We start from the raw sequence: 10,792 nt of genomic DNA on the forward strand, positions 1-10,792 counted from the left end.
AGAACGACACTTTGTCTAAAAAAGAAAAATAAAAGGCTCTGCATTCCATGACTCATCATGGAAAAGATAAAATGATCCAAATTAAATATGTATTTCTATGCTGACTTATAAATTGCTAAAATAGTTCATAACCAATGTTTTGTTTGTCAAATCCATGTTCCTGGGAAGACAATCAAAGCTTCAGGTGCATTTGGCTACCTCATGGGCAATTTGAACATTTCAATTGTCAATTGTCATTTTCAATGCATGTTTTCTGGTTGCTTTCCCATGCAAGAGGGCTGATATTATAACAGTAGATCTATGGTACGGTATATTTTCACCAGATACTGAAAGCTTTTTATGGCTCACTGACTGGGGACAATCAATTCCTTCACAATCTAGAACCTGAAGATTGGATCTTCTGAGAACATCAGACATAGAATGTCCTTGCCATCCACACTACAGCAAAACTTCAGGACCTTGAACTTTGGCTTCATAATCTCACAAGAGGGAAGTTTTTCACCGGAAGAAGATGGCATCCTTGATGTGAACAGCTTTTCCCAAGATCACAGATCAAGACTTCTGGTTTTTATGATTTTTTTTTTTTTTTTTTGAGACAGAGACTTTTTTTTTTTTTTTTTTTTTTTTTTTTGACATGGAGTCTCGGTCTTCTCGCTCCAGCTGGAGTGGAATAGCGCGATCTTGGATCACTGCAACCTTCACCTCCCAGATTCAAGCGATTCTTGTACCTCAGCCTCCTGAGCCGCTGAGACTACAGGCACATGCCACCATGCCTGGTTAATTTTTTTTTTGTGCGTGTGTGTGTGTGTGTGTGTGTCTGTGTCTGTGTGTGTGTGTGTGTGTGACAGAGTTTTACTCTTGTTGCCCAGGCTGGAGTGCAGTGGTGCGATCTTGGCTCACTGCAATTTCTGCCTCCTAGGTTCAAGCGATTCTCCTGCCTCAGCCTCCTGAGTAGTTGGGATTATAAGCGCCCAATACCATACCCCGGGAATTTTTTGTATTTTTAGTAGAGACAGGGTTTCATCATGTTGGCCAGGCTGGTCTCGAACTCCTGACCTCAGGTGATCCACCCGCCTCGGTATCCCAAAGTGCTGGGATTACAGGCGTGAGCCCTGTGCCCAGCCTCCATCCCTCTCTTTCTCTCTCTCTCTCTCTCGACTGAGAGAGAGAGACTGACTGGGGACAATCAACTCTCTCTAGACTGACAGAGAGAGAGAGGGAGGGAGGGAAGGAGAGAAAGAGACGGAGTCTGGCTCTCACCCAGGCTGGAGTGCAGTGGAGTGATCTTGGTTCACTGCAACCTCCATCTTCCGTGTTCAAGCGATTCCTGTGCCTCAGCCTCCCAAGTAGCTGGGATTGTAGGTCTGCACCACCACGCCCGGCTAATTTTTGTGTTTTTAGTAGAGACGGCTTTGCCATGTTGGCCAGGCTGGTTTTGAACTCCTGACCTCAGGTGATCCTCCAGCCTCGGCCTTCCAAAGTGCTGGGATTACAGACGTGAGCCACCTCGTTTCTGGCCAAATGAAATAAAATGTTAAAGTAAATTCAGGACTACCCCTCCTCCAAGTCTTCTGTCCCCTTTGGGTGCCCAGGTGAGAGGGGGAGGGGCTGGGGGAATAATAACATCAAAAGAGGGCCTTTTCCTCCCTTATTCCGAGGAGACTTCCCTGGGCCTGACTCCCAGTCCTGTCCCCAGTGCCCCGCAGCCTCTCGAGCCCCTTCAGTGACCAAGATGCAGAGATCAGGACGCCATTGCGCCGCCCCAGGTGCCTGCCCCTAGCTGGCTCCGCCTGGGCCCCAAGGGAAGGTGAGGTCGGGGGCTGGGCTGGGGCATGGCAGCTGGGGTGTTTGTCCGCCGGGCTTGCTGCCTCCATCCCAGAGGGTGCCAGCATCGTCCCACCTCTGTCACCCTCCGATGGGGCCGCTACCTGTGTGCCTGCCAATCATGCTGCTCCTGTGGCTGCCGTCGCTGCTGCTGCTGCTTGGACCTGGCCCCGGGTCCGGCGAGGGTGAGTGAGGAAGGGGCTTTCACGGAACTCAGGCATTCTGGGATTCCTCCAGCCTTTCCTAGGGAGCCAGCAGCCCTGCCTCCCATCCCTCTTCAAGTTCCTAGTTGCCCTAGAGCCCCCAGCTCGCTCTTCTAATGCTCACCCACACTCTGGGTCCCAGCCCTCTGCAGGGCCCCCCACTCACTCCTCCCGGGGACCCAGAACTAGCCTAGCCCTTCCCCAGGGCCACAGAGTCCTGTCCTGGCTCCCTCCCCTAACCGGCTGTGACCCTCTCCAGCAGCCCGGAAGCTTCCCGGTTGTCCTGATCTGGGATCCGCAAACTTATCCTTCATTCCACCTGTCCCTGAGATGTGAGACACAAGAGGGTGGGAGGAGCAGGGGCAGAAAGGGCCCGGCTTGGGTGTGGGAGAAGAATATATTGTGCCCCTGTACAGCAAACCCCTGTGACCAAAAAAAAAAAAAAAACATACTGTCCCTATCCCACTATCCATCCTTTGGGGTCACTGTAGAGAGGTCTCCTGGGTGACTGCCCATTTCTGGGGTGCACAGATACATGTAGCCACAGAGTACTATGCAGACACCGCCAGCACACAGATGTGCAGGCACAGGACCAGCCCCAGACTCACCTGGCCCTCAGGTGTGCAGCTCACGGTGTGCTGCTCCCACAGGCAAAAATACTGAGATACCACTAGGGGGACACACACACACACACACACTGAGAGAGAGAGAGAGAAAGGCACAGACACACATATGTGCACATAGACCCTGGGGCTCACAGGATGCACAGACAACCCTGGCCCTCCCCGAGGAGGCTGCAGCGGGCAGACAGGGCAAACAGACCCCAGCGTGACCTGCCCCACCTATGTTGGCACAGAGGGAGTATTTTGCTTGGTTATAAGCACAGTGCTCATGCCTGCCCCATGCCTAGAACCCTCCCTCTATAGGGCTGTTGCTAGGGCTCTGAGATACCAGAGAGTGGTCAGGGAGTGTGGCAGGGGAAACTTTGGGGACAGCTTCAGGGTACTGTGTTGGGACTGGGACATTGTCAGAGTGCTCAGAGAGGGCATGTTCCCTGGGTCTTGGTGGATTTAGAGGTCAAGGGACCATTTCTGGAAGCTCACTGTGTGCCAGGGCAGCTTATATCAGAGCTCCGCTCTTTTTCTTTTTCTTTTTTTTAAGACAGAGTCTCACTGTTGCCCAGGCTGGAGTGCAGTGGCACCATTTCGGCTCACTGCAACCTCCACCTCCCGGGTCCAAGAGATTCTCCTGCCTCAGCCTCCTGAGTAGCTGGGACTACAGGCATGCACCACCACCACACCTGGCTAATTTTTGTATTTTTAGTAGAGACGGGGTTTCACCATGTTAGCAAGGCTGGTCTCGAACTCCTGACCTCAGGTGATCCACCTGCCTTGGCCTCTGAAAGTGCTGAGATTACAGGCATGAGCCACTGTGCTTGGCCAGATATCTGCTCTGGAAGACCCCCCAGGCTGGAGGGCACTGCCACAAGCAGACACTATGGCGAGGGTCCCTATGGCCACCTGGCAGGCAAGGTGGATTCTGGAGGGAGGTGACCTGGGAGCAGGCTGAGGATGGGGTGAGGGCATTTGAGCAGCAGAGTGTCTGCGTGACTGGGCATAACTGGAGGGACAGTAAATGACTCTTGTGTGAGAGGATGAGGGAGGGGTGAGAGGGGCTGACTACCCCCAGGACTTGAGGTGCAGTGAGACTCCTTAGCTTTATCCAGACTCGTGGGAGCCATGGAGGTTTGAGGCAGAGGCGTGGGCTGCTGGGAGAGTGAGGACTCACCATCCAGAGAGGAAGGTGAAACTTTCAACTCTAAATGCCGTTTTATTTTCGTGGTTTTTTTTTTTTTGAGACGGAGTTTCACTCTTATTGCCCAGGCTGGAGTGTGATAGCACGAGCTCGGCTCACTGCAACCTCTGCCTCCCGGGTTCAAGTGATTCTCCTGCCTCACCCTCCCAAGTAGCTGGGATCACAGGCATGCGCCACCATGCGTGGCTAATTTTATATTTTTAGTAGAAACAGGGTTTCTCCGTGTTGGTCAGGCTGGTCTGGAACTCCTGACTTCAGGTGATCCACCCGCCTTGGCCTCCCAAAGTGCTGGGATTACAGGCATGAGCCACTGTGCCTGGCCCCAAATGTGTTTTACATTTTCTTCCTATTTGATTCATCTTTGTCGTGCAACATAAATATGCTACTTTTCCACTGATAAAAAGACAAAATGGAATTTAAAATTGGCCTGGACTTCTCAAAAAAGTCAGTGTGATGAAAACATGTTCTAGATAATATAGAAATGAGACTGGGCATGGTGGCTCATGCCTGGAATCCCAGCGCCTTGGGAGGCCAAGGAAGGAGAATCACTTGAGGCCAGGAGTTTGTGACCAGCCTGGGCAACATAGTGAGACCGCAGATCTACTAAAACTTTAAAAATTAGCTGGCCATGGTGGTGCATGCCCGTATGTCTGGAGGTTGAAGCAGGAGGATCGCTTGAGCCCAGGATCTGGAGGCTGAGGCTGGAGGATCGCTTGAGCCCAGGATTTGGAGGCTGCAGTGAGCTATGATTGTGCCACTGCACTCCAGTGTGGGTGACAGAGTGAGACCCTGTCTCTATTAAAAAAAAGAGAGACAAGATGATCAGGATGAGCGCAGTGGCTCACGCCTATAATCCCAGCACTTTGGGAGGCCAAAGCAGGTGGATCACATGAGGTCAGGAGTTTGAGACCGGCCCAGCCTAGATGGTGAAGCCCGGTTTCTACTAGAAATACAAAAATCAGCTGGGTGTGGTGGGGCACGCCTGTGATCCCAGCTACTCAGGAGACTGAGGCTGGACAGTTGCTTGAACCTGGGAGGCAGAAGTTGCTGTGAGCAAGATTACACCACTGTGCTCCAGCCTGGGCAACAGGAATAAGACTCTGTCTCAAAAAAAAAAAAAAAAAAAGGGATGATCAAACACAATGCATCAACCTCCCGGAGCCGTATAAACCCTAAACCTAACCCAGGAAGCAGGCAAGCCTGTGTGTGAGTTTCCACTCTATTGCTGGTACCACTCGGCTCTGGCAACCTGGAAGGCCACCTTCCCCTGTTGTTACTGTGTAAGGAGGAAGGAGCACTGGTTTGCAAGTCAGAAGCCTGGGTTGAAGCCTCTGCTTGAGTTCCTGCTGGCTGTGGGAATGTGGGGTTACCTTTCCTGGCTGGCCTCGTTTCCTACATGTCCAATGCAGGGGTTCCAGTCACATGCATTGGGCACCATTACATGTCCAAGCTGTGCCAGGATCTAGAAAAATGGCTGGGCTCAGGCCAAGGGGCCTTCCTATCTGGCAGTGAAAATAAGAGGAGATACCAAGGGCCCTGAGCCTGAGTCTGGAGGAAAAGTCATGAGCACAGGGCAGTGCCAGGGCCTGGGAGCTGCCACAGAGCAGCCCACCTTGGTGACAGACACCTGTAGGCTTATATGATGCCGAGTGCCCAACACAGGGAACTGGACAAAGGTTTCATGCACGACTCTTTTCCCTCCTTGGCTACCTTGAGGACCTTGATTATAATAGTTAGCCTTTTTTTTTTTTCTTTTTTTGGGACTCTTGCTCTGTCGTCCAGGTTGGAATGCAGTGGCAAAATCTTGGCTCACTGCAATCTTCGCCTCTCAGGTTCAAGTGAGTCTCCTTCCTCAGCCTCCCTAGTAGCTGGGATTACAGGCGTGCACCACTATGCTCGGCTAATTTTTGTATTTTTACTACAGATGGGGTTTCACCATGTTGGCCAGGCTGATCTTGAACTGCTGACCTCAGGTGATCTGCCCATCTGGGCCTCCCAAAATCTTGGGATTACAGGTGTGAGCCACTGAGCCCAGCCGGATTATAATAGCCTTTTCATGCACCAGGGGCTTTATACTCATTATCTCATTTCATTCATATGAGTTGAAGTCAGCTTATCCCCCATTTCACAGATGAGGAAACCAAGGCCCAGAGAGGTTAGGAATTTGTCCAAGGTCACACTGCTAGGAAGTAGGATTCAAACCCAGACAGCCAGGCTGTAATACCTAGGCTCTTCTCAGGCTCATGCCCTTCCCAGGGGTCTGGGAAGCCCTGACCTGCAGCCTGTCACCTTTGTTTACCCCCCAGCCTCCAGGATATTATGTGTGCACCGACGTGGGATCCTGGAACTGGCAGGAATTGTGGGTTGTGTTGGTCCCTGAACTCCCATCGCCTATATGAAATATGGTTGCTTTTGTGGCTTGGGAGGCCATGGCCAGCCCTGCGATGCCATTGACTGGTGAGTGCATGCCTGGGACCAGGCTACAAAATCCCTCACACTCTGGGGTAGTCAAGCCTTATGAGGAAGTACCCAAAACTGAAGCTGGGGTTTGGTCCAGGGAGATCCCAGTGTGCAGTACTACTTTGCAGGCAGGCAGAGGCCTCTTGGATAACATGGCCAGTGAAGCCAGATCTTGGTACCAGCTGCGCCTTACCCTGGCCATGGGCTGAAAACGTTGCCTTAAAAAATTGGCCAGGAGCGGTGGCTCACTCCTGTAATCCCAGCACTTTGGGAGGCCGAGGCGGGCAGATCACTTGAGGTCAGGAGTTCAAGACCAGCCTGGCCAATATGGTGAAACCCCATCTCTACTAAAAATGCAAAAATTAGCTGTGTGTGGTGGCAGGTGTCTGTAATCCCAGCTACTCGGGAGACTGAGGCAGGAGAATTGCTTGAACCCGGGAGGCGGAGTTTGCAGTGAGTTGAGATTGCACCGCTGTATTCCAACCTGGACAACAGTGCCAAACCCTGTCTCAAAAGAAAAAAATAATAATAATATAAAGTGACCAGGTGTGTTGACTCATGCCTGTAATCCCACCACTTTGGGTCGAGGCAGGAGGATCACTGGAGCCCAGGAGTGTGAAACGAGCCTAGGCAACAGAGTGAGACCCTGTCTCTGTATTAAACACACACACGTGCGCGCGCACACACACACACACACATACACACACAAACAAAGGCAGCCAGACTAAGCACTAGGAACTGCCCTGGGAATCTCTTTGTGATCTCACAACAATCCCATTTCACATGAAGAAACCTAGGCACAGAAATATTCAGTAACATGTCCAGGTGCGGTGGCTCACGCCTGTAATCCCAGTACTTTGGGAGGCTGAGGCAGGCAGATCATGACGTCAGGAGTTCGAGACCATCCTGGCCAACATGGTGAAACACCGTCTCTACTAAAAATACAAAAATTAGCTGTGTGTGGTGGCAGGTGCCTGTAATTCTAGCTACTCAGGAAGCTGAGGCAGGAGAATTGCTTGAACCCGGGAGGCAGAGGTTGCAATTAGTCGAGATCACACCACTGCACTCCAACCTGGGTGACAGAGCAAAACTCCATCTGAAAAAAAAAAAAAAAAAAAGAAATATTAAGTAACTTGTCTGAGGCCACATAGTTACCAAGACGTGGGAGCTGGGACTTGAACCCAGGCAGTCTGGCTGGATTCATGCCTGCGGCCTCTGCACTCCTGCTACTTACTGTGTGAGGAGCGTCTGTTCTGTGGAAGGTTGTGGGCTGAGATCTTTCCATGACTTCCACTCATTTACCCCCAAGGCTGTTCTTAAAGATGGGCATGACAGTTATGCCCATTTTACAGATGGGGCACTGAGGCTCACAAGGGCACGCCACTCACCCATTTCCACAAAGCTATAGTTAGTTAGCAGAGGGCAGAATTCGGCTGCCTCTCCCCTAGCTTGAAGGCTGTGATTGACACAGAGGTTTTTTTGTTGTCGTTGCTGTTGTTTGTTCCTTTTTCTTTTTCTTGAGACAGGGTCTTGCTCTGTCATCCCAGCTGGAGTGCAGTGGTGTGATGTCAGCTCACTGCAAACTCTGCCTCCAAGATGCAAATGATTCTCGTGCCTCAGCCTCCCAAGTAGCTGGAATTACAGGTGTGCACTACCACGCCCAGCTGTTTTTTGTAGAGATGGGGTTAGTAGAGATTTGTTTAATAGAGACGGGGTTTCACCGTGGTCTCTACTAAACCCTGTCTCTACTAAAAATACAAAAATTACCCAGGCGTGGTGGCACATGCCTGTAGTCCCAGCTACTCAAGAGGCTGAGGCAGGAGAATCACTTGAACCTGGGAGGTGGAGGTTGCAGTGACCCAAAATCATGCACTCTAGCCTGGGGTCTCGCTTTTGCCCAGGTTAGAGTGCAGTGGCACAATCACAGTGGCTCACTGCAGCCTCAAACTCCTGGGCTGAAGGGAATCCTCCCACCTCAGCCTCCCAAGTAGCTAGGACTACAGGCATGTGCCATCATGGCGAGTTAATTTTGTGTGTGTTTTTATTGTCTCGAGACAGAGTCTTGCTCTGTTGCTCAGGCTGGACTGCAATGGCGTGATCTTGGCTCACCGCAACCTCCACCTCCTGGGTTCAAGCAATTCTCCTACCTCAGCCTCCCGAGTAGCTGGGATTACAGGTGCGTGCCACCATGCCTGGCTAATCTTGTATTTTTAGTAGAGACAGGGTTTTGCCATGTTGGTCAGGCTGCTCTCGAACTCCTGACCTCGTGATCCACCTGCCTCGGCCTCTCAAAGTGTTGGGATTACAGGCATGAGCCACTGAGCCTGGCCTGGTGAGCTAATTTTTAAATTTGTTATAGAGACAAGAGTCTCTCTTATGTTGCCCAGGCTGGTCTCGACCCCCTGGCCTCAAGTGATCCTCCCACCTCAGCCTCCCAAAGTGCTGGGATTACAGATGGGTGTCACCGCACCTGGCCTCTGAGGAGGATTTCATTATAAACCTGCCCTGAAGGGAGGGAATCCAATTTTACGAGAGGGTGTAGCCTGGTGAGGCCTGGATGACCTCCGGAGGCAGGGGCTTGTGCCTGGGCTGAGGCCTAAGGGACAATGGGCAGACATGAAGTTGCCCCAGGCAGAGGGTACAGTGTGGGCAAAGTCAGGAAGTGGCAGGGCTTGGATCACTCCAGGAAGAGAGAGGAGTCATGTGTCACAGGAGCTCGAGACCCAGAGAGTGAGGCAGGCAGGCAGGCAGGGACCAAGCTTGGGCACAGCCAGGAAGGCAGGACAGGGCATGGTGGGGCCAATGGAATCATTACCCAAGACGGGGATTTTCAGGGAAACAGCTTAGATAAGGCCAGGTGTACAGTAGCTCCCACCTGTAATCCCAGCATTTGGGGAGGCTGAAGTAGGAGGACTGCTTGAGCCTGGGAGTTCGAGACCAGCCTAGGCAACGTAGTGAGACCCCATATCCACAAAAGATTTTAAAAAAGGAGTTTGTGTTCCTGTAGTAGCAGACTTGGGAAGTTGAGGTGGCAGTGTCACTTGAGCCCGGGAGTTCAAGGCTAAAGTGAGCTGATTGAGCCATTGCACTCCAGCCTGAGCAACAGAGAGATACGCTGTCTCAAAGGAAATACAAATTAAAAAACCAGCCGGGCATGCTGGCGTGTGCCTGTAGTCTCAGCTACTTGGGACACTGAAGTGGGAGGATCGCTTGAGCCCAGGAGTTCAAGGCTGCCGTGAGCTATGATTGTGCCTCTGCAGTCCAGCCTGGGTGACAGAGAAAGACCCTGTCTCTTAAAAAAAAAAAAATCTTAGATAAGAGGATGCTGTGCCTCCCTGGGGGTCTTCAGTCACCCATGGTCCTGGCAAGAGAGGAGGGCCAGGAGAGAGCTTCACCCACCTGCTGTCCTGCCCATGTGACATCCGCAGGTGCTGCCATGGCCATGACTGTTGTTACACTCGAGCTGAGGAGGCCGGCTGCAGCCCCAAGACAGAGCGCTACTCCTGGCAGTGCGTCAATCAGAGCATCCTGTGCGGTGAGTCCCCAGCAGCACCATGCCACCCACCCCAAGTATCCCCTCGGCATCCTGGCATAGCCAGATGACTTCCGTGCCCCTGTTGCAATAACCACTGCTTCCAACTCTCTATAGACACCCCTTGGGTATATCTCATGTAAGTGATATTTTTTTAATTTATTTTTTGAGTCAGAGTCTCGCTCTGTCACCCAGGCTAGAGTGTGCTGATGTGATCTCGGCTCACTACAACCTCTGCCTCCTGGGTTCAAGCGATTCTCATGCCTCAGCCTCCCAAGTGGCTGGGACTACAGGCATGCACCATCACGCCCAGCTAATTTTTGTATTTTTTTCAGTAGAGGTGGGGTTTCACCAAGTTGGCTGGACTGGTCTCAAACTCCCCACCTCAAGTGCTCTGCCCGCCTCGGCCTCCCAAAGTGCTGGGATTACAGGCATGAGCCGTGGTGTCTGGCCCTAATGTGAGTGATCTTTAACACTGAGCACTTGAAAAAGAAAACCCTGAAGAAACCTAATTCTTTGATGTCTGGACGACAAGGAAGAAGATAGAAATGGCATCAGATAATAAACAGTGTAAATGTTTACCAGAAAGAGGCTGGTGGTCGGGACAAGTAGGAGGATCGCTTGAGTCCAGGGGTGCATCTCTACAAAAAAGTTAAAGGATTTTTTAACATTGGCCAGGCGTGGTGGCACACATCTGTGATCCCAGCTACTTGGGAGGCTGAGGCAGGAGGATTGCTTGAAGCCCAGGAGGTTGAGGCTGCAGTGAGCTGTGATCGAGCCACTGCACTCCAGCCTGGGTGACAGAGCAAAATCCAGTCTCAAAAAAAACCAAATAATAATATTTTACATAACCAACCACTTCTAAAGATTAAAAAAAAACCCTACGATTAAAAACCTCAGGTCCCTCAGGCAATCATACCAGATATTGAAACAAAGCAATAACATAAGGACTGCAGTA

At 51.4% G+C, this 10,792-nt stretch overlaps 1 protein-coding gene across 27 annotated transcripts in view; it reads left to right on the forward strand.

Annotated features, from left to right (window-relative positions):
• LOC107972351 (putative RRN3-like protein RRN3P2) overlaps positions 1–10,792 on the forward strand; it is a 34,889-nt gene that overhangs the window by 10,186 nt on the left and 13,911 nt on the right. For 5 of the 27 annotated variants that reach the window (XR_010152232.1, XR_010152230.1, XM_063796503.1 and 2 more), the window contains 2 exons: positions 6,149–6,299; positions 9,731–9,837. Coding sequence is in view for 10 of the 27 variants with exons in the window: in XM_063796503.1 (XP_063652573.1) it covers positions 6,149–6,241 (93 nt within the window). In the remaining 17 variants the exon portion in view is untranslated. Of the gene's footprint in view, positions 1–323; positions 5,049–6,148; positions 8,479–9,730; positions 9,838–10,792 lie in introns of those variants that run through there. The other 22 variants (XR_010152224.1, XR_010152227.1, XR_008539896.2 and 19 more) reach the window with 13 other exon arrangements.

Source organism: Pan troglodytes, chromosome 18 (genome assembly GCF_028858775.2).
Source record: "Pan troglodytes isolate AG18354 chromosome 18, NHGRI_mPanTro3-v2.0_pri, whole genome shotgun sequence".
NCBI classification, from domain to species: domain Eukaryota; kingdom Metazoa; phylum Chordata; class Mammalia; order Primates; family Hominidae; genus Pan; species Pan troglodytes.